The 24,950-nt window shown below is 35.5% G+C and overlaps 1 protein-coding gene across 2 annotated transcripts; it reads right to left on the bottom strand.

Moving 5' to 3' along the window:
* Window positions 1-1,108: 1,108 nt before the first annotated feature.
* On the bottom strand, window positions 1,109-24,938 carry LOC129276715 (guanine nucleotide-binding protein subunit beta). 2 transcript variants are annotated; one of them, XM_064109795.1, is made up of 8 exons: window positions 24,832-24,938; window positions 17,844-17,989; window positions 13,350-13,416; window positions 11,236-11,398; window positions 10,396-10,462; window positions 8,800-9,001; window positions 6,344-6,560; window positions 1,109-5,608 (listed from the first exon to the last, which is right to left on the bottom strand). In XM_064109795.1, exons 1-8 carry the CDS (start codon window positions 24,889-24,891, stop codon window positions 5,502-5,504), a joined length of 1,029 nt encoding a protein of 342 aa, XP_063965865.1. In that variant the 5' UTR covers window positions 24,892-24,938; the 3' UTR covers window positions 1,109-5,501. The 2 variants fall into 2 exon arrangements, with proteins under 2 accessions (XP_063965865.1, XP_054769088.1); XM_054913113.2 differs by having other exon boundaries at window positions 13,350-13,413.
* Between the last annotated feature and the right edge of the window lie 12 nt (window positions 24,939-24,950).

Raw genomic sequence — 24,950 nt, 5'->3', positions numbered from 1 at the left:
ATCGTCAGTGAAAATCAAAGACTTTTATGAAATGCCACCCTGAAACACTGGCCTATTCATACATTGACAAATAATTCACTTTGTTCTATTTTGTCTGTTAAGATCAAAATGCATGAACCAATTAAATGAATATTAAGTTTGTAAGCCTTGTCATTGCATGCAAGTCAATAAATACTTCACTGTGCATGTAACTATTAAATGCATGACTTCATAAAAAAAGGAAAAATAGAGACATTATGTATGATAAAGACAACAGGTTTATTCAATATGCTCAACCCACAATCTTACAGTTACAGAAATGAGGGGGTACAATATACAAGTATGACCAACAAACAGTTTTTTTTTAATACACAAAACACATTCACTACTTTCACACATCAGGCTGCAAACAAATAAGACGCTTGAATAGTAATCATTATTCTATCTACTCAAATCATGTTCCCTCTCTCATCCTTAATCTCAATCAAGTTAGTTTACACAGTGGTTTAAAATTGCTCAAATCGCTACGATATGAGCAGGATTCCGCCTCCCGTCTTTACCGTCACAATTTCGTTAAGGATAAGTTTCAACTCGACTTGAAAAACTTCTATGATTGGTTTCATTCCAAAAACACATACACCAATGATTTTTTTTTTCTGTGTAAAGAGAGCAAAATTGTGAGCCACACTATTCAACCGTTGCTTTGCAAGAGCAACAAGCGTCACTTTATTTGACATAATTCAATAACTTTACAATAGGCTAATTATACAATAATAATATTAAAAAATGTCCCACATTTCTCTACATATATGACTAGAAAGATCAAAATCTTGCCATGTATAACGCTGTCATGGCGCTTCCTACGTGCCGAGCCGTAGCTCTGGTGATTTATATTAAAAGTGCCGCTTAAGAATCCGTGTTGGAACACGGGAAGCCTGCAATTTGGCCACCCTGTTCCTGCGTACAGATCTTTAAAGGCCTGATGTTTTTACACCATACATTGTAAATTGCTACCGATACAAGAAAAAAAAATCACTTTTTCCTCCTTATTTTTTTAGTTTGTCAAAATTCATCATCTCCAGCTTTATCAGTGCTCAAATATAACAACAAATCTAGCAAACTACAATCATTAGCTAAGTAGCCAACATTCTCTCTCATATCTTTTTTTTTTGGTTTTTTTTTCTATAGTTTTTGTTGGCAAAAATGGTATACATTAGCAAGAAAAAACTGTACATTCCTAGCCGAGTATACGATGAAAAAGGAATGGAAAACCCCCAAGGTTGTATAGTACCTATATAGCAAACAACTGTACAAATATATTATACTTTTAAATTCTCTTTTCGTGTTTTTCGAAAATGCTCAATACACAAGGGTTTATCTTCAAAGTAAAAACATAAACAGAAGAATCATGAGGACGAAGGCAAATACAAAATAATAATTCAATAATAAATATAATAAAGACAATAATATATTTGTTTAAAATGGAACGAGTGCCATCATGATCTGATTAGAAATACCAAGTTTATATGCATGCAGAGGTACGACCTGCAAGATGTCTAAATGTGAGCAGCTATATCAGCTGATGTATGAGTATAGCAAGTACAATACAAGCTCATAACAAACATTCGACAGGTGAAAGGAACTCTTCATCATTTTGAGGGTCTACATCCTGCATCTGATCTTAAATTGTATCTATAAAAGGCAAATTTGAATTTCAACAGACTGTTTCGAGATCAGCATATCCAAATTCAAATTGAGTTACTTCCAGTTATATCTACTTAATCTCTCATCCGATTCATTTCCAAACCGTGCCCTCTTTGCATTTGACACTAAATAAAACAGGGGGGGGGGGAACACATCAAAAATACACCTACTAACAAAAATATAAATAAATTAAGAATGATCATTCCTACCTTTGTACATAAAAGATTCCATACCCTCCTTCAAGCACAATAAATACAAATTTTGGTCAAGTAGATTTTTAACACTCATGAGATGGACTTTTTTTTCACAATGAAATGGAGAGATTTGTTTGCATTTTCATCAAACAAGATATATATTACTTCTTCAAGTTGATAACTCGAATATATATCATTAAGTCACAATTTTAAAAGTTCATGAATTCCAATTGCAGAGGAGAGATTTGGGTAAAATACAATATTGACAAAAGTCATTACATCTATTTATCTTATTCACCATTACTTATAACGACATCGTGAATTCTAAATAACAGAATACATTTTTAATTATTCTGCCGAGAGTGAAATGACCTTATTTATACATACAAGATGAATAAATTTGAATGACATGATTCTCAATTTTCAGACATTTCTAGCGACCCCAACGTGAGTGGATCTGGTCACATCTCACACGAAAAACTGCAGTTGCTTGGGGAAAAAAAAAAATCAAAATTGATATTTTCAAAGCAGATGTTGGAATAGTATTTCGAAAGCAATGATCACATAAAAAATAAATTGCATTTCTTATAACAAGTTGAATTGACTACCTTTCACAGCCCAATGAGAATGCACTATTACTCCATCAAGAAGGGTCATAATAGGACACAATTAAGATAGAAAATTGGATTTTGTAAATAAATTTACAATAAAAGCAGTACAAATAATTGCTTTGCTTTGATATCCGCTAATTTCATTTTACTATTCTTTTTTAAGTAAACACACTAACCTTCTACACAATGGTGGATACAGATACCAACCACCAAAAAGAAGCAAAATAATTAATAACCATGATCAAGAGGCAATTCCTTATTTGGAGATAAAGATATATTTGTGCATCAGATAACTTACTACAACACACAAAAAGATGTTTAAATTAAAAGAAAACTTTGTGGGTGATTGCTTGTGTACATGATGACATAAAAAAGAGAGAACATTACGAGTGGATGACAAGAGAGACATGCAGCTGCCGTTAGGAGTAGTTCATCTCCGATACAATGTAACGATTTGGAAACGCTTTAGGGGGCGAGGATAGCGTGATGGATAAGATAGGGTGCAATGTGTTTGACCCCAATGGCTTGCCCGACCTATCAGAGCACATGACCAGCACACACTGTTCACACTGATTTCCAACTTATCCCAATGCATGCACCGTTCACACGGCAGTGCAACGGACGGGTGCCTGCGTGTTCATCATCAATACAAGTCTATATTGTATACATAGATAGGCAGGGTGAATAGTCTTATGTAGCACGGTCTCAAACACTGTATACTCCCACCTTAACTTTGCAGTGGTTCCTGCGTAATATACCAAGGCATGGTCATCTCCTTTCTGCTTTACTCTACTTAACATGCTAATCCAAACAAAGCTCAATACAGATTTTTACAACTGTCTGAACACACCCTCCTGCGAGAGTGGTTAATACTAATTTCAGCAGGTTTGTACGAGAGACACCTCCCATTAATTAGAGAAAACACAGGTTGTTCGCATATCAAATGACTCAAGCCCAAGATCTTGGCTGAATTTGATCTTATGCAGTTCAAAGAGAGTTGATGAAGCCTAGCTCCAGGCACCCGATGGCTATTAACTCCAACCATGTTCCTACCGCTATACAACGCATGCTTCAAGTTTATTCGACTAGAGGGGGCAAATCCTTCATTTCTAATACAAGCCACTGTTTGCATACGTGCAAAGGACATGTGCTTTTGTTTAAAAAATAAAAAAACTAGTCAAGCAAAAGACACACGAGCTAATATATATATACACACAAGGGGGAAAAGGGTTGTAGTATTACCAATTTTTTGTGAGGAAGAAAACGTTAACAAGAGCACTTCCTCTCTCGACTGTTACAACTTATCGAGTTCCAACTTAATTTGGCATTTATTCCCCTCTTTCACTTCTTTTGTTAGCGTTGGACCCCAAAATCATTGCACTATTCCATACACAAATATAAAACGGAAACCAAAGAGAGAGAAAAAAATATATATATATGAGCACGAAACTTCCGTAGACAAAAAAGCCACCTAGAAGGTTGTGAATTTGCATTTTCAAAACATATTCCAAAAATGGAAAAGAAAGTTCACCAGTTTCACATACAAAGACTATATCTAGGTGGTAGTTAGGTGGTCTATACAAATATTTGACATAGCACTTCAGCTATGGAGTACAATTCATTGAAAAATTGCTAGTGTGCCTGCTACATACGCTAGAGAAATTCGAAAAAAATAAAAAATAAAAGAACTGAAATGTAACGAAACCGTGCTGAAACGATCACCGTTTAGTTTTCATAACATTTGGAGGCAATACTAATAGCAAGAGACAAACATAGAAATGATTGCTTCTTGGCTGAAAGGATCACCAGCAGTCAACAAACATTCCATTTTTTTTTTCACATTTAATTCATGAACTACTCTACTTTGCAGTACTGACATGTGCACGAATTAGGCACATACAGTTCTTCTCTTAATCATTGTAAAGAATTTCAATATTCACTTACAACAGGTCAGAATATACACTGTTTCTATACACAGGATGGACGAGGCCTAGGTATCTCTTTAAAAAGATCTTACACATTAAAGACAAAAGTCCATGCCTCAAAAGAGTTTTTTTTTGTTTTTTTTGGTATTTTTTTCATCAATAATTTTTTTTTTTAGATACAGCTGATAAGCTAACCAACAGTACATCATAAAGTTAGTGGGTTTTTCTTTATACAAAAAGAGGGTGAATGAAGATGATAGAACCTGGTGGCAGGATGGGAAATGATAATATAAACAAAGAGGCTTTTTTTTCCATCATTTATAACTCGCACTCATACTCACAATTGATATTACGCACGCGCACACACGCTCACAAATAAGAAAGAGATATATTATCCACATCTACTTTTTTGCCATACAACACACCCACTTGTTAATTCTTTGAGAACAGTTTTATCCTTCCAGAGCATAATAAAACCCGTCCCGTTCACATCTAATTAATCACAAAGAGAATAATAATCGGTTGGGCCCCTGTTCGTAGCAAAAAAGCTAGTCCACAGAAGAATCACACACCGCGTCAAAATCGACACGTGCTATTAACTAGCTGCCTTGGTGATAGAACACAGACATCCGTCACCGGTATAATTTTTTCGTAAGCTGACGTCACATGTAACATGTCGCTACACTACTACATTATTTTGAAAACAACCTAACAAAACGAAAAAGAAAAAAAAAAAGGTTTAAAATCTTGAAAAAAAAAACATGATGCAAATTTTGCAGAGAATGTCTAGTTTTTAAAACCTCTCTCACACTCATCAAGAATATGAATAATTATTAAATCAAGATTACATGGTGAATTCTTTTCCATTTTCAGAGTCTCGTTTAACACTACGTGTATAAGTGATTCAAACTTTTCTTTTTTTCTTTTAAGATGCCTGCTGGAGATAACTTTTTTTTTTGAAGGTGGTGATACATAGCGTTCCACATGTCTTTTAAAAAGTGTTTGTTTGTTTAATATTCTCACAAACTCTGCTAGGGTTTTTAGTTTTCTAGGTGATAGTTGGTGGCTTCCCCACCAGTTATCCTTCCTCAGTTCCACACTTTGAGGAAGCTGTCCCAAGATCCTGTTGCTACTGCCATACCGTCTTCCGTCACACCCAAGCAACTCACTCTGTTGTCGTGGCCAGCAAGTACACCTGTACACAAGGAAAGAACAACATGATATTGATAATAAGAATGAAAACAATAACAGTAACAATAGTGAGGATTATCATACAGACTTTGCCTGCCTAAAGGTTGAATATAACATTTCATTGCCCTGTCAGAGTTATTTATGTATAATTTACCAAAGAAATTATATTTTGATGAAGCCCACAGCACTGAGGGAAAATATAAACAATGAGTCACGTCACCTAAGTGAATATCAGACTTGCCAACATTTAAAATGCAGAAAACTGAACCAATTAATGCGAGGGAGCAGAGGAAGCACAGTGACCGGGGTGGTGGGGGGGTGTCCCCCTCCCACGGTAGGGAGCTTTTTCATTTTTGGACTCCCAATTTTGCAATGTGGTGCATAACTTGAGAGAAAATTCAACCTCAAGAATGACTGTATCTGGGTGTTATGATTTGCTCAACCAGAATACAGAAATGGATAATTGTACATATTTAATACTAATAGCTGACACACTAAAATATATATATATATATTTATCAACATGACTGGTGTGATTTGTCTCACTATGTCCGAGACTAAGCAAGACTTGGTAAACAATACACGGCCCTGTAACATAAAAGCTTTGCAATTACTCTTACAGCTGATTTTAATGATTGAACATACACAACAATCAATCAGCCCCAAGATCAATCGATAAGCTTTATATTGCGAGGCCCAGAAATGGCTTATAGTGAAAGGAGAATAAAACTATATTTACCAGCTCGTTCACCCTTCATGGAATCCCAAACATTGCAATTGAAATCATCATATCCAGCTAGCAGCAGCCTGCCGCTCTTTGAGAATGCTACCGACGTGATCCCGCAGATGATGTTGTCATGTGAGTATAGTATGAGTTCTTGGTCAGCGCGGATGTCAAATAGGCGGCAGGTCGCATCGTCTGACCCAGTGGCAAATGCATATCCATTAGGGAAAAACTGTGGACGAAGAAGTAAAGATATTTACTGTAATATGTATTTCTTAAGCCCAGCTGTTGGTCTAGAAAACCCGCGGAAACATTGGTAACTAAATAAAGAGAAATTTTCAAATTTCACAATCACACATTATTAAATTGCCCCCCCCCCCCCCGGATTTGTAGGCATCAAGACAATCCAATCTATAGAACATCATATTGTACAGTAACATTGCCATATAAAAACAGGCTGATATAATTGCTTCCAGCCTTATTTCTACATGACAAAATGTATCTGTTGACTATTTTTCTAAATTTTTTTCGTAAAATGGTGCAAGCCCAAGCTCAAAGGAAATTGGAATATGATTTTATTCACATGAAGAAGACAACTCTCAAAGGCAACCATTTAAGTACTTACAAAGTCAATACAAGTGAGAGTACCAAGGATAGAATACCTAACTCAGTTTAAATTGGTGGAAAAGTGAAAGCGCTTTATTACAACTGCATGCGGTTACTTTTTTAAAGGATTAACACTTTTGTTTATGCGTTGTTATTCTTGGTTTTGCTTTCATAATGCACAAACAATAAAGGGTAAATTATCCCCACTTAAATAGGTCCTTAAGAACAAAGGTCATTTGTTGGTTATTGCTATTTATTTTTGTCACACTCTTTAAGTTCATAAGAGGGAAGATATATAAGTCCAGAAAACACTTGATATAAGCGCTCATGATTTTTAGAGACAGTGATTTTCCGTTTCAAAAATGGTCTTTTCCATTTCTAAAAATCTGTAATTCCGTTTCAACTTGATCTAAGAATGGAAATTCCGTTTTGTCACTGAAAATGTACACAGCAAAAAGCCTAAATTTCAGTTTGCAAAGGTGAATTCCATGAATTTTTACATGAAAAGTAAAAGAACCAAACGGAATTTCCATTTTATATATCGGTAAAACGGAAAATCACTGTCCCTAGATTTTACAACTAATTTTTTAAATTTCAAATCACCTAACTTCAGGGGAAGCCAGCCTCACAAACGAATTGAAGTATTTTGAGAGATGAAAAAAAAAAATTACCAGAGGGGAAAACCAGACTAACATTACACCAATTATGATTTTTTTCTCTCTCTCTTTAATTGAACGATTTGTTACGCTAGATTTTGCTGCTATTTCAATTTCAACATTTTTAAAATTTCGGGAATTTGTCCAAACCTACAAAAGCAAAAGAAAAATAACACCATCTTTCTTTTTTTAGGCCCCCTCCTATTAGACGTCATATAAAACACCAGTGATGTTGTATTTATGCTACCAAAGTTGACAAAATCTCATTACAAAATGTGTCTTTCTCCAAGTTTATGATGTGTGATAATATAAAAAGTACCTAACAGAGTTTTGCATTTCAAATTGCATATTCCCCTCCCCCCCAAAAAAAGAAAGAAAAAAAAAGTTGAGCATTAAGCATTCTTTAGAGCATGAAAACAAGAAACCACCTTGAAATTATCAAAAAAAAGGGGAAATTGGAAATGTCAAGTTAAAATCACTCTTGCGGGTCACATGGTTGGAAGCACAAAGCAGTGCTCTATATAACTAAACATTTTATTTCTATTATCAGATAGTTCCATCTAAATTTCCATTATGTGAAAACCCTACACACATTCATAAAAAGCCCATTGCTTCTTCATACAAGGATACACCAGGCAGTGTCCTATTCAGCTATACATATTATTACTATTATCAGATAGTTACGTCATTTCCTTTGCATGTGAAAACCACACACACATTCGTGAAGAGCTAAACTTCCCTTTTTTTGTGTTCTTTCCTTCCTCATCGGATGAAGCTGCAGAGTATTTTGAACCATGAACTTCCTGAAAAGCCCTACAGCGACATAAATCATTCTTTCATAGTGACGAGTCTAAATAACTTTGTACTACATGAATTATATTTACAACTAAACAGGGCAGCAGAAATATTGCTTATTTACTAACCTTGTAAAAATACCAACTGCCTGATGAACATTAAAGGTGCATTGCAAGAAACTTATGTTTGATTGCAAATCAGGTTAAATCTCAAACCCAAGCATAATGGGCCAATGTTATAAAGTTGAGTTGCACCTGAACACAAATCGATGACTAATTTGTATTTAATTAAAAGATTTACACTTGATTTAAAATACGTTGACTGATTTAAAATACCTGTGCTTGAATTAGAAACGATCATAAATTTCTTGCAATTCCTCAGAAAAGCTATACAAGGTGGACGAATGACACTTACTGTTACAGCGTTGATATCTGACTCGTGGCCTGTGAATGTTTGTTTGCACATGCCTTCCCGGATGTCCCAGAGTTTGGCTGAGGCGTCGCAGGCTCCAGAGACGAAGGTCCGGTTGTCCGGCGAAAGGGAGAGGCTCATTACATCACCTGTGTGACCCGTGAAGCCTGTGGTCTGTTGTCCGGTTTCTATGTCCCAAAGGCCACTGTAACGAGCAAAAATAAATGAGTGTAATCATCCTCAGCATCACTGCCAGAGACTGGACATTGCGGCATGTGCCTGCAAGTGTAATCCATGCTACATAGGGAAAGTTACACATTGATGCAGAGGTTCGAGCCCTGGTCAAGTCTATCTGATGGTGACGTTAAATGTCAGTCCAAGACATAAACAATCATATCTGATTGATACACCTCTGTTAAAACTCAACACACACACACTGCCATAGTCATCATTTTTCTCTTCGTGCATTTCAGCATTTTCGTGACCATATTGCAGTAGGTTATGATGAAAAAACTCCACAAACCGAATTTGACATGTACTGGTCCACGGTGGCCAAAGATGGCCAAATGAATACCTAATGGGCCTTATTGAAATCACTGTTAAATAGCTGGTTAATAATAGAACCAGGTGAATCATTCATACAGCCACATTTTGGGCCCCCATGGACCCATTCCCACCAATTTTGGATTGAGGATGTTTTTCATCATGCTTCGCTTAGAGATGGTATAAAAAATGCTGAAATACAAAACATATCAACATGGTCTAATCACGTTTGTTACAGTTGAAATCTAAAGTTGTTGATAACCACTTAAAAAAAAAATTAAAAAAAATTGACAAGTACATTTTTAACTTAAATTAATATGACAATTATATGAGTCAGTCACAGTTCATAACATCAAGAAAAATTTAACACTTCATATTCGATTCATGAACCCCCCCCCCCCCCGTCTCAGTCCCATACATGAATCAAAGAAAGAGGAAAGTGACTTCTGAAAGTTTCCATGGCGAAGAAGAATAGTGTAGTAGGTTTCACGGTACACACGGTGCAAAGTTTGTAAGAACATCATTACTTCATTCTCGTGAATGACGACAAGAACACACTTGTCAAAACATCGAGTTTGGGTGGTCCTTTTTAAGACCAACGCTTGCCCAAGAAAGATACATGGTTTACCGTGAAACCTACTACACTATTACCCTTTCATAAACCCAATTATGCGGCTCATAGCAGCATAATTTGGTCGTAAAATCAGAGGACCAGAGTTATCTGCATTATTTTGATGCTGCAATTATCCGCATGATAGCGGCATCGGGACCAGATTTTGACTTTATGAACGCATTTCCAAATAATGCGGATAATTGCCATGGTGCGGTCACAAGGTCACCCTTTTCCAACACAACCGCATCGGAGGGGGTGTGTGCAGTTGTCATGACAATTATCCGCCTTTTTCAGGACGGGCGCTCGTAAAAATAGTGCGGATTATTTTCGGAGTTTGTGAACGCAATTTTTATTGAATTATCCGCATTACTCTTAGGCGGCTAATTGGAGGATGGGTTTATGAAAGGGGTATAAGGGGTATAAGTAGTTGCCAAGATACTTACCATGACATATCACCTGAACTAGTTACTATTTGATTGTCATCAATAAATCGGCAGCATGATAGGTAACCTGCAAAGAGAAAAGAAAAAAAATATCCATTAGAATCAATTAATATCTCAAGTTAATGAATGGCATCGAGACCCTGTTGCTGAAAGAGTTGCATTTCAAACATAACTTTGGTTTTAACCAATTAGAAGCATGCATTTACAATTTGGATGATTTTTTTAAAACAATAACTCATTCTGGAATGTGCTCCTGGTATTGTGTGTATTTGGATGTGGAGTAGGACAGTATATAGCCTGAACAAATAACAGTGACTCACATCAATTTTTTTTTTCCAACTAATGTGATTTCCATTAAAAAAATGTTCATGTTCTGAAACTCTATTACAACCACTTTACGCTGGTTGCAACACTTTCAGACTGATCAAGGTTATCTGCTTTCTTTTGAAAATGATTCATGTCTTACAAATAATTGTCTTATCTTTTACAACAAAAAAAACCCAACAAAACATTCCATTATACACTGAATATTACATGTATCTCTTTCTCGAGTTGTGACTGCTTAGCTCTCAATCACTGTAACAGACACTGTCCAGATTAATTTTGAAAACGATTGCACAAATTCTGCAAACACTGCAAGTAATATTATAATCCTAGCATTCGTTCTATTCATATATCAGGAAAGTTTGAAATTGTGTCAGCGTCGTTGCTGGAAATTGACCAGTCTGTTTATCGTGCATGAATTTGGCCAAAATATTAGCCCTAGAACCATTTGGTGGCCAAAAACAGAGACGTGTCTTTCAGACGACTGGTCAATCTTTCGCCGGAATCCAGACTTACCGGTATGTCCTGGGAGTTCTCTGCTAACACGAACATTGCCTTCTCTGGTCTTCAGGCTATAGATTGAACATATGTTGTCAAGACCTCCACAGGCCACAAAACTACCGGTTGGAGCATAGGCACAGGTCATCACCCAGCTAGACCTTAACGGAATTGCATGCACCTGGAAGCATGAGAAAAGAGAAGCATTAGGAGTGAGCAAATGGTTAAAGTATGACCTCTTTTTACCAAAATGATGCCATATTGCAAACCATATCAAATTGAATAAAAACAAAACCTGTCATGGTGACTGTTTCAGTCACAAAATGGTGAATATTTAATGCTAGCATTCCCTTCAGAATAATGAAATTGGGCCATTTCTTATACCAACATATCACATAATTATATCGGATTTGACATGTAATTCCAGTAGTCCCTTTTACCCAAAACTTGAAAATAAAATTAGTTTCCTTGTCAGTACATGATTAATGAATGTAACCAAGTAGAGTAACTGGATATCAATAGCATTCTCTTCCCTATGCTTTCATTGATTACATTGTACATGTACCAACCTAAAAGCCTACGAGTGGGGTAAAACTACATAAAGTACCAAAAATGGCACTTTACCTCTTTACAAATCATGGTTAAGCCAACAGCCAGTTGGCTTACAAGACCTTTTTCCTTTCAACTAATCCTGCAAAATAATGAGTGCCTCTTCTTTATATATATATCCCCAAAGCACCTAAACATTCATGAATGAATCTGGATTATAGTACTCCGAAAAGCTCCACTAGGGCATCCATCAGAAAACATTTTTTTAACTGTGAAATCAGGTTTGCTCACACCCGCTGTAAACATTAATTTGGTAGAGAATTCTACATGTATATCCTTGTTGGTTTGGGAAAGAAGGAATGGGTGTGCAGTTTGGAGTTGAATAATTTGCAACAGACACTTCCATGCATTTTTGCAAGTAGGTGTCCATGGTCAATAAATATTCATTTTTCAGAAACATTAAATGAGTAAAGTTATTCATCTTCAAAATTTCTACTCTTATAAACAAAATGAAAAATGCTGATTTGACAGCACAAAAATGTTTTTATTTTTATATGGCGAGACGTAAACCATGATTATCTTATCACCACTTTTTGGAATTACAGCATTCAGTGAAGCATGGTCTGATATTCAACTGTCAAAAAGTTTGAACAAAAAAATCCTATTTTCTGTAATTTCTCTTTTTTTGTACATGTATGAGACATAACAAGTTTTACTTTGATGTGAGAATTCTTGTAACTTGGACAGTAATTTTCCCACAAATGGCTTCCTTTTGTCATAAACCCAGTACATAACTATGTGTTAGTGTCTCAGTGAGTACTTATTGTATGGGTATTGGTATTACATGTTCTTTATACTTGTGAGAAGGCACATTTTTCGTGGAAAATCATCCATATTCCATACGATTGGTGATATGGGAGACAATTGAACAACTTTGCTGGTAGCTTTGTGACAAGGTTGACCCACCCAAAGACTTGTTTCATCTCATATTTCAAATGTAAAACTAGACTTGCCTCAGCAATTGTTCTGTAACATTTGTTGACTTTGACAGGTCATCACTTAAACTTACGCATAAAGAATATGAACATGGTTAATAATATCCAAGTCCCTTTGAGGCACATCTAAAGATTTTAAATGGTAAATGATATGCGCTATACACAAACTAAATATTATTTTCATATTATGAAAATAACTCGCATATTCATGTTCAATGTTTAAAAGAAGTATAGTGAACTACACAATGCATATTGTGTAATGAAAATGCAGTAATGCATCAAGCTTCAAACAAAGACACGTGTCAAAAGCTGGGAAAAACAAACTCACAACATCAGATTTTAATCAAAACATGTGAATTGGTAAACCTGCAATTTGCTTTTAATATCTACATACCAAAGTGCATACGTGTATAAAATGGAAACTTACGGTATATACATGTGTTTTTCAGTTTTTCAGAGATTTTGTAAGATATGCTTCATCATGACATGACAGACGTTTCGTTTAGAAAACCACAGAACACAGAATTGCCATTTGATAAAATGGAAATTTAGGGATATTATCCAAAGAAACATATTCTGTATCCTTACCTTATTAGTTGTGTATGAATCCCAGACTATCAATTTTCCATCCTGTGATGCACTGACTAGGTTTCTGCTTAAAAAAAAGAAATAGATAAAAACCATACACATCTCATTAATTCAATTGTCGTTTCTTGAAATATACTGAAACTACCATATCCTGTTTTGACCCATTACAAATGGAATTATAAATAATAGCTTCAACGCAGCATTGTTGCCGTTCTGTGCTTAATCATTTTTCCCCTATGCTGCTACATGTAAATGCCACCACAACTGTTGTAAATTATACGAAGCTTTAAATTGTAACCACACTATAAAGCCAGTATTAGCGAGTAGTCATGTCGCTGAAGTCTATGCATAATTGGATATGAAAAAAAAGCAGACTAGTTTTGTAGTAGTGAGTGTAACAAATATCGCTGTAACAACTCATGACCACGCCAAGCAAAGTTGGCATGTAGTCTTGTCTGCAGACTTTAAAGACACCACACTATTATTGAATATCACTGGATGGTTTGTGCTACATGTGACTGGATTTCATATGATCTACTACTGCAAATAGGAGTGGATCCACGAATCCAATTCCTAGGACTCACAGATTGAAATTCAATGGACATTTTAAAAAGTTTGTCAAATCTATGATAGCTAATTAAAATCAAATTAAATGACCCCATGAAACCATGAATGATAGTGGCATAAATGGATGAATGGTGCTACCAAAGAATAAAAATGAAAAATTTGTGATCGCCCCAATGTGCAATCTAAGCGTTTTCAAATCAATAAAAAATAAGTGACATTATTACTAAGTGTGCATACATGTATGCAAAAATAGATTTACTTCCTTCATAAATACATGTAGGTGTAAATGAAAATATATCCTGTGAATACCGGCACTTCTATGAATACATTGAAGAGCACTTTGAAATGTTTTTTTAGTATCCATTGCCTACTAATAATCAAATCCATATCATGTATGCTTCATCGAAATGTAGAGATGAATACATGTACAATGAACCTCACACCCGTAAACGTCAGAACGATGTTTGGCAATACAGTATATCAAATATACTAGATTATCATGTCCTGTGGAGCATTTCAAGAGAGGATTTGTTGGATGTTACAAAGTCTATATTACTTGACAGTTACCAAACAGTTTGATAATTGCACTTCTCAGCCAATCAATATCAAGCATATTTGTCAGACTTGACAATGTGTAGGATAAATATTGATGAAACGCTCTCTAGATCGATACATTATGAGCAGCCACACAAAATATTATTAGGCGGTGTTTGATATAGCTGTCCATTAGTTACCTCTTAAAAGACTTTATGCACAATTAAGCCCAGTAACATAAAGCTTTGTGAATGACCATGGGGCTGATTTTTTTTTACAATTGATCATACAAAGATAACCATTACTATCAATCATAATATCATAGACAATGATCAGCCCCATGAAATAAAGCTTAATGTTACAGGGCTCTGGTTACTCAATCAGATTCTTCTTAATTTTCTTAGTTACATCAAATCAACTAAAAGCGAAATCAAATATGTAGACTGAAACATTCCTTGTTATCGTTAATAGGCATCTGAGTAGAAAATACTTTTTTTTAACTAAAAGAAAATTATTTATTGGAGATATGACTCTCATTATGATGGGACTGGGAAAATCTCATTTGCACAATAAAGGGTTACTAGTCGTGCATAACTTAAATGCAGACAGCTTTCTAAAACACCATATCCACATGTTATTTTATCAAGCTGATGGAAAAACTTTATACAACGTCAAGAAGGGCTGGAATATAGCAAGCCAAATCATTTGGGCACCTCAATATTTAATCTGCATTCTCAATGTTCAAATAACCCTACATGTAAGTTTTCAGGGCAAACTTTTTTCTCCCTATTTTGATTATTTTGAATAACAAACACTGTATCTTCATGTACATGTAATGTACATTATAAAGCGTAAAGTCATTCCTAACTTTATGATCAGCTTTATGAAACCTCACCTTGCCATGGTGTGTTGCTTAGTACATATTTAGTGCCTCCATATCTGCACTTTAACTATAGAGATTACAAGCTACATGTAAATAAAAGTTCTTACACTCATAGCTATGAGCCTTTCTAATCATTAGTCCAATTTTCAAATTTTAAAAGCTCCTTCATATTTTGATGAGAAATTACTTGTCCAATTATTTTCTTCTTCTTCTTTAAGTTCTAAACATTTAAATGATTCATTTCATTCAGTGCTAAATCATTTTTACATACATAATTTTAAATACATGTACCTGTACCTATTCATTTACTATAATATACAACATAAGCCTATATTTTTCTTCAGGTGATGAGCATGGGAGATAATACTCTTATTGATACTTCCATTACCTCAGCCAGTAAAACTAGCATAGAGACCATAGACAATAGGCGGTGCTGGACCATCCCGAGTTTGCTCAATCTCGAGATTTTAGCCTGATCGGCCCTCTTCGCGATTAATCTCGAGATTCAAGAAACCCCGTCTCCACCATCGCAAGAGCGATTCCTGCTCGAGCAAGGCATCGATGCATTATGGTCTGACGCCGTGAATAAATAATCCCGAGTGCGTCTGCACCGACAAATTAGCACGATAATTCGTAAAATAGCGCGCTATTTTGCAAATAATCCCAAGTTGACTTGGGATTGCAGTCTCAAGATCAATCCTACGAACTAGCGCGATAATTGCGTCTCCATTGCAAATAATCTCGAGATTGTTCAGATCGGGATAATTTGCCGGATAAGAAATAGCACGCTAATTTGAAAACTTGGGATGGTGCAGACGGCCCTAATGGCTGTAAAACAGACACCGCTGGCTACATAATTTCCCCAATCAAAATGCACAGTTTACTGACAGATCTTTATGTCTCCCAATTAAATACAAACTCCCTAATTGCCTTTAACCCTTTTTGAAAATTTAACTAAATCTCAAATTGGGATTACTTTTTTAATTAATGTTCTCTTACAACACGAAACAGGCTTCAAATATTTTCATAAGCAAATATGGTATAGCATAGCACATTTATAATCAAAGAAATTAATTGTAAAAATCTCATATCAATAGTTTCAAAACTTGAATATAAATTTACATGAGTTTACAATTTCAAATATTTTAGAAGAGAATGTTTTTTAATTGAACATGCAGGGCCTACCAGCCCAATCATACAATGTACTTTATATTTAAATTCTGCTCTTATTTCACAACACACATGTACATTGGTTTATAGGAACTACAAATAGGTTTAGTGAAGGTTAAAAATATAGGTAAGACTACGAGCTAATCAAATCATAAAAGCAAGAAATGTGGAAAAAAAGAAAAATAAATGACCTCTAAGCCCTCTACATTATAAGAGTATAACATCAAATGGTCATAGGAAAAGAATAAAACAAAAAGGATAATTTTTTTTACTAATAGAAAAGAAAGGATAACCACAGCCAAGCGAGAAAGACAGGAAAGAGGGGGGATTTCTAATGTTGGGTGCTAAACATGATAATATAGCTTTTTGATAATTAGATTCCATAATCAAATTTATTAGCAGCTATACAGAGCATATAGGCGATACAATATTAAAAGCCATATCATGGCATGGCACATGGAAGTACATGTAGGACAGTTCACCAATTAAGATGACATACAAGTAGAATAAAGGTTAAAAGGCCACTCAAAAGCTACGGAAAGTACAAAAACAAAGGAAACAAAAAAGCCACACTAAGAAGTATGTAAAGTCGCGCTTTGAGTCACGCTAAACCCTCCTTACCTTGCACTATGAATATTTAGAAGATAAAAATCCAATAGTTCCAGATTCATACAAAAGGTGGAAGAGAAAGATAACAATCATGAATAACTACAACCACAATGGGTGAAATATTTAACAGAGCTAACAAATCTTGTGATTTGTTTTTCTGTATCTGCTACACACTAGAACCATTGATGTTTCGTCACTCCTCAAGGGCACAAATCAAAGTATACAGATATCATATGAAGGACATTTATGAAATTTTTGGAAGGAAAAAAAATGGTGATAAAGGAAATCAGTGAAATTACTAAGAGAAAGTGGGAAAAATCAAACTGACATTTAAGACATACATTTCAATTGTAAATGTCCCCAATCCTGTAAGCCTGGACTATTTGCTCCAGATGGTAAATAATTTTAAAAAAAAATTTCAACTCCCCCCCCTGCTCCTCAAAAAAAAAAAAAAAAACCTCTTTGAGCCAATAAGGCGATGAATGTTGCGGTTTTTTTTTTCACTTGAAGAAAATCTGGCTAAAAGCCCTCCACCTCTTGTAATTCAAAAGCTGTGTTATTCAGCATACTGATCTAAGTTTGAATGCTTGCAGCAGTTAGTGGATAGTGGATGTAGTCAATTTAAGCTTTAGCAGCTTTTACTGAATAGCGCGCATGCCATGTTTATGGCAATTCTTGTTGACCGGCAAAATAGTTGAGTTAGACAACAAGGGCTGCCTAACATACCGTACCTTGAATCTGTTCCCCAATGCATGGCGTATATTTTTGCCAAATGACCCCTAAGTGTGCGACGAGTTCTCATTTGAATTCTTCCAACTGGATCCATATTCTGTGTGACTTGCATCAATGTGGTATCTTGTACAGCCTTCCTAGCATCCTGTATCAAGAAAAAATATCAGAAAAATATACATGAGTTCTTTGTTTTCTTTTTTACTCATTATGATTATAATTTCATAATGATTGATTTATCAGAAGTTTCTCTTAGCACTCTAAAATAATGCAGCATACATTGTACATATCCAGGTACATACATGTACATGTATCATCACCATGGACTTAGCAGAGCAGTTGCTATGTACTCTGTTTCAAGGCATAAATTCCTGCCAGGTTCCCAATTCATTGGATGTAAAATAAGAAAGTTATGACATCTTTAAAAGTTTTGCTTAATTTCACAAAACAGTTATATGCAAATTCTGGTTGGTATGCAAATGAGGAGACTGATGACATCATTTTTGTATTTCATTATATGAAATATTCTAATTTTTCCCTCATGGTCAAGTGAAACAACGATTAATTCCTCCCTGAACATGTAGAATTAGAATTGTTTAATAATATATGGTTCAGTCAAGTTGGTCCTTATTATTGTCAAAGATGTAAAATATGAAATATTGTATAATTCAAACAACAAAAAACAAAAGAAAAAGTGAGTGAAGGACATCATCGACTGTCTCATTTGCATGTCACTGATTTGTGTATATCACTGTTTAATATATCACTAACTTAAAATTGTTATAGTTTTCTTATTTTACATCTGATTTTGATGAATTTTCAGTGTTATGCTAGTCTATTTATTCAAATCAACATTTTTCCAGGGTGGACATGACCTTTAAAATGTAGTGATCATAGTATACAATTAAAGTAATAATCAGGAAATACTCATTAACATTAGCATCCTCCCATGGATCAGCGGGTAACAACAGTGTATTTTTATATTCTAATTAGGATGTATCTTGCAGGGCTGTTGCTGTACGTTGTAATACCAAGTTTAACAAATATTGCCTTTGTCTATGTTTTGAAGGTTGACTGATTGGAAGGAGGCTATTCAGCTGCCATAGTGATATACTGTATACCATCCAATACTGTTTCCATGAGCTACTCAAATTATAGTAACCAAACAAGATGTCAAACTGCAATGTTTTTTATTGCCAATTCAATAGGAAATGTGATGAGCTGGAACTGAGCCAGACTTATTAGATTACACTTAATAAATGTATTAAAAAATAAATTCAATATTTTCCAAGATAATCTATTTCAATGAGTTCATCACTCAAAAGAACATATCGCACATGTAGGAAATGTTTGCATTTTATATTTATCTCACGGAAATCTCATCCAACTTGCAAAAGGAATATGTACTGGACTGCATATTTATAACATCTTTACGTCCATGAAAAGCAATATATCTCATTCCCAACACCATCATCACCATGGCTGAGCGCATGTGAGAATGGTGTTACTAGGCAACAAAGGCAGTGAGTGGAGGATACTCAGCCCATGCCGAGATGACTAACCGCACAGTGCACAGTATAATGCAGCTAATTATGTATGCAGAGGCAGAGAACACCTCCCTGTTAAGCTCACACAGCAAGCAGCCTTGCTCTAGCTTATGCAGCAGCGGCAGGCAGCCAGCGACTGTGCACTACACACCATCAACCCATACCACTACAATACCATACCCTGCACTTTGCCAGTCTGCCTGCCAATGAAATGTACATGTCGATGTTCACATGGGCGTAAAACACACACACGTGAAAAGAACCAGCTACTATGGGCTGGCTTTTGCCTACATCATGTACAAAAGGAACGATATGAATGTATGTCCTCGAGATTATTTCAAGGCATTTTTATGTTATCTCCCATTAAAATCGGAAAGAAAACAAATTGCAGGGTAATTAGTGTCCATGGACATTACAGCAATATGCAATAAGAAGGTCATAACAATTACTTGATAATTGTGTTTTGGTCAACTCCCATTCAGTTGCATTATTTCATTGTGGTGGGTCTCAGAAAATAAGCATCTAGAGCAGTTTTATTTTCATATTCCAAATAGAAGCTTTAAACTGAAGCTTTAAACTGAAACCAATATAAACATGTACATGTACTTGCATGCCATGCATCTTGTTGTTGATAAATGCAGTACATGTATACATGTACATTTTTCTACCCACTCCCCATTTTCAATAATTTGTGAGTTTGAGTTATTACATGTACATTTACTGTGCACTAATACTTTACCAATAAGGTAATTAATTATTCAACAGAGAGAAAAAAAAAATTTCTTTGAAAATGTAAATTCAAATAATTTCAGTCCATTATGGGATTTTGCTGATACACTGAAGCTATATCTACATGTAACAATATAAAATATTTGGTTGTGTGAAATTTGATACTGTTGTAATAATTCAGTCCATAGAATTTTCCATACCTACAGCTGCAATTACATGGAGGAGCCCCTTGTTTCCTTGAAATTCCTTTTGAACATTTTCATTAATTCTATCATTCGATTTACTGCATGTATGTTCCAATTTTTGTCAATCTTGGCTTCCAAAATAATTGACAAAATTCAATTCTGGATTTTGAAAAACGTCTTTGCGACCAATGAACATAGCGGGTGTCAACAGTTTGGAGTGAAGTGTGACAAAAACAAACAGAACATGCACAGGGACTATAATGCTTTTGGGCTCATGAATTCAAACACAAATATTGAGAAGCCTGCTTCATACTATAACTCTACATTACTTGGTCGATTAAGGTTTAGAAACTGGGAGTATCATGTGAAAGTTTGATATACAGATCAAGATAAGGAAAACTAGGCTTAAAGTGGTCCTATGAGCATAGTCTTTTGTGATGCTGAATTTCTTATGTATTTCTTTATTTTAGGGTTCCACCGGTCTTCATCACAATATCCTTGGCGGTCCTTGCTTGAAAAACCCTGGGATGACTCCAGCCTAATTCAAAGCATATGAATGTATGTCAACGAAGTCTGCATGTGAATATTTCATTTCTTTTGCAGCACAAACTTGCATTTTCATGCTCCAAAAAGTTTGTTGACAAGGAGGGGGACTTCTAACAATCCCAATAGGCCTGTTTACTTTTGGATGCCCTCCCTCCCACAGATATAAAGTACACTATTATAGGGTATCCATTTAAGCTATTAATAATAAATGAATTTCAATACTTGAAATACATTTTGCAAATATGTACATGTGCTGTTGCTATGTTAGATTTTAATTTCAAGAACAACTTTTGGAATCAATTCCACAATAAATCACTATGTTCTTTTTGCAAACAGTGGCATGAAAGATTCTTCACCAAAGAATTTCTCCAAGCTCAAGCTTTTCATACTTTATTTTATATGGAAAGTTTACATGTAAATGTCCCTAAAATACATGTATAAAGAGGAATGGTTGATTAAAATATGGAATGCATATTGATATATGATTCAAGACCTGCTGGACAATACATGTACACTGTACATGTATATGAAAAAGAAAGAGGAACAAGATCTGGAAAATAACACATGCAAGACACAGCGCATGATTATTCAATGAACAAGGAAATAGCACTTTGATTCACTATTCTTCTTGAACGGGTCATACATGTCCTTGTCAACTTGTATTTCAGGAAATGTGTAAGAGACCAAAGTCGGTGCCAATATTAAAACAAAGAGATAAATGCAGGCATATATCCTACAGTATATTATACCTGCATCTGTGCTTACATGTATCTTGATCTCCCTTCTTCTGTAGTTCTGACATAGTCAGACTCATTGGACCAAATGCATAAGAGTGGCAATCACCATTTTCTAGCCTTTTGACTTGAATTGAGTACGCACAGTATAAAGCACAAAAAAATGTTGCTTCAAAGAAAACTTTTGTTATCCAGGGATAGATTACATTGTGCTCGCACTTGTGTGCTTTTGTTGAAAACTAAAGCAAATGCGCATGTACCTGCCAACCATTGTGATGAGAGAAAAAAACAACCTTTAATAGTGATACTGCAAAAGCAACTGAGCGGGGAAGGAAGGAAAACCCCTCCCTCAATAGGAGGTAGGAACTTTTGTCATTCAAATTTGTACAAGGACCCTAGACCCTTTACCTTGAATTCATTAATGAAACTCCCTGATTTACATACGTATCTCCATCTATAAAAGCAATTTCTGAATTGCATGATTAATTTAGTGCCACACACCATATAGATTAAAAGTAAAACTGCATCAATCTGTTTACTAAAAATATATTTTTTTAAAGTGATGTAACTTTTCCCAATTTAGTCCTGCAAAAACAATCCTTCAGCTTCCCAAAATAAAACACATTTTGCCAAGCATGAATAGCATGACGTTTTCATATCCCCGTTTCTTTTTATTGCATTTAGCTTCAAATTACAAACCAACACTACTTTTTTCATTCCTTCGTAATCAGCAATACCTTATTCCTTTATTTGTCCATTATTGAAACCCATCACTTGCAAGGGAATGCATATCAATGACGTCACATAAACTTTAAGAAGACAATGACAATGCACGAAGACAAATACTAAAACTACACCACATGCAGGATGAATGGAGTGATGGAGTAATTGATGTGCGTCTGCTTGGCTGGCCACCCCTTCGGCCGAGGCCTCCCAGTGCATGGATACATACATTCATAATCAGCATCCAGGCTTTTCAAGCCGGCTGGCATCATGGTTGATGATGATGCCTGAAATAGCTACCGTCTGTGCCTGACTGAAGGCGAGTTTATATTTCCAAGCTATTTCTGGAGGCATGGCAATATCTGCATTGAGCAGCGATAGACCTTGGCATCACACTTGCGACTAATCTTGCATCTTGTTCATGCTGCACCCATTTCAATTGCTCAAAGATGGTTGAGATATGTACCACTACTACTGCCACACCCACTTCATACATGTACATGTTTAATACACACAATTTCAGAAATTGTATTTTTTCCACCCCCACCCTTCAGCTTCTAAACCTTCCCAAGTTCTTGCCATAACCTATGTAGAACAGATCATTCTTGTTTTTATTTTTTCTCCTCACATTATTCTCCTTTTCAAAATGTTTCCCATAAATTATTATCTCAACTTTCTCAAGAGTATTATACATGTAGATAATGTTGAAATGGTCTAATTCCTCAACAGCAAGGTTAATATTTCTATAAATATTTTATATGACCTACTGTACAAAACTATCAGTCTCAGAATGCTGAGGAGTGGGTATCAAAGTATTGCCTTTATCTTGATCCTATAATTAAAAAGGGCTGTGATATCCATGTAGGCCTACACTGTACAGTCTATTCACAAACTATATGCACAAGTATATGTAGGCCTATATGCAATGTAGTATAACGTACAAAAGACATTTTATACACACACATCACACCCAGTCGGATGAGATTTACAGTAGCCAATCACATGACTCCTAGTAGCTAAATCAGGCTGTAAAGCTCTCCCAAAAGCTCTTTGACAAAATTGTCCTGACTTTTTGCATGAAATCATTACCTTGAAAATAATTTCGTGAACAAACAGGAGGATGACAAGCGATTTTGCCTACATCAAAGTTCAAATTGCCCCTTAAAATTACCCCCCCCAAAAAACAAAAAAAAAAATGAGCAAGCAAAAAATGTGAAAACTATTGATTTTTTTATCTGTCAGGACAATCATAATCTAAGATCCTATATTTATATATTTGTCTTATTATGCAAAAAAAGATTGAAATCATGGCAATATAATGAGGGAAATAGATAATTTATCAAGAGATACAATGTAGACCAACTCTGTTCATAATGTGTTTGTTTGGTTCACTTACAGCTATTATGTATGGCTGTAACCAAACTCTGCATGTTGGTTATTGCAAATGTACCATCTTAATTAACAATGCATGATAAACAGACTATGTCAACCTGTTTTTCATGATTTGACACCCTCCCCCCCCCCAAAAAAAAAGGGGAAGCCTGGTTCCATAAAATTTGAATTTGAATACCGTTTTTTTTTTTTTTTTTTTTTTTTTTGGGGGGGGGGGGGGTTAATAATTAAATGCCAAAATCAGGATGGTTCTTGTCCCAATGAAGTCGAGCGATGCAGTTGGCAGTCCTCCCATGTAGGACGACATGTATGATTGAGACTATGCGTGTATAGAATCTCTAGTATACAAATAATGCTCGTAAGCGCGGGCATGTAGGGCCAAATAATGAACGATGTGCGAGAAGAGCCAATGGAAATACTGCACCGAGGTCCACAGGACCGAGCGCGGTGTATCCACTTGGCGAGTCGAGCACTGAGTTTATTATTGAGGTCCTCTATGCACAAGAATGCATGCATTATTTGTTTTATACACCCCCCCCCCATATTACTAAGTTGCTTCGAATGATATATTTCATCTAAATTCTAGATCAAGTCTAGGGTTGTCTGCACTGCCCAACCGATCATTGCGTATGTCGTGCCACAGTGCAGACCTCGCACTATCCTGCACTCTGACGTCAGAGTGCAGGATAGTACACTTGGTATGACGTCAGAGTGCAGAATAGTGCATTTTGGTGCCAAACTGCAATTTGCTGAATATCAGGGGATCCAATTTGGACCAATCAGATTACAGAACATTCTTGGGAGTTGTAAAGTCGGACTGCCTATCCGGTTGTTCCATGTGCTGAACCAGTGAGCATACGCAGTTGCCGTGATACATGTATCTGATCCCTTTTGGTCTTATTGACAGATTCATTGTGAGAGGAGTGCAGTACTTTACAGAACATAAAATTAACTTCTCCTCATGGACTATTTTAGTGCAGACCAAAAAAGGAAAATTAAAAACCTATGCCAGAGTTACAAATAAATTATAGGGGCAAATTGTAGATGACATATCACACAACTCACAACCAAATAAAACACATGAACATGTACACTATAACAAACAATAAATAATATAATGGGTCATCTACTTACCCTGATTTGGTTTTTTAAGGTCTCGCCTTCATGCCGTAGATGTTCTAATTCAGTCGCCATTTTTACCTAAATAAAATATGAACCTGCAATGAAATGAAAATAAAATGTTGTTCTCTATA

Source organism: Lytechinus pictus, chromosome 14, assembly GCF_037042905.1.
Source record: "Lytechinus pictus isolate F3 Inbred chromosome 14, Lp3.0, whole genome shotgun sequence".
Classification (NCBI taxonomy): Eukaryota; Metazoa; Echinodermata; class Echinoidea; order Temnopleuroida; family Toxopneustidae; genus Lytechinus; species Lytechinus pictus.
This window is presented reverse-complemented; position numbering and strand designations above follow the sequence as displayed.

Coding starts and splice junctions, on each gene's coding strand:
- LOC129276715 (XM_064109795.1), bottom strand. CDS start 24,891: ATGGCGACTGAATTAGAACATCTACGGCATGAAGGCGAGACCTTAAAA. Junction 11,399..13,349: donor ATTCATACACAACTAATAAG/GTAAGGATACAG, acceptor TCATGCTTCCAG/GTGCATGCAATTCCGTTAAG. Junction 9,002..10,395: donor AGTTCAGGTGATATGTCATG/GTAAGTATCTTG, acceptor TGCTCGTTACAG/TGGCCTTTGGGACATAGAAA.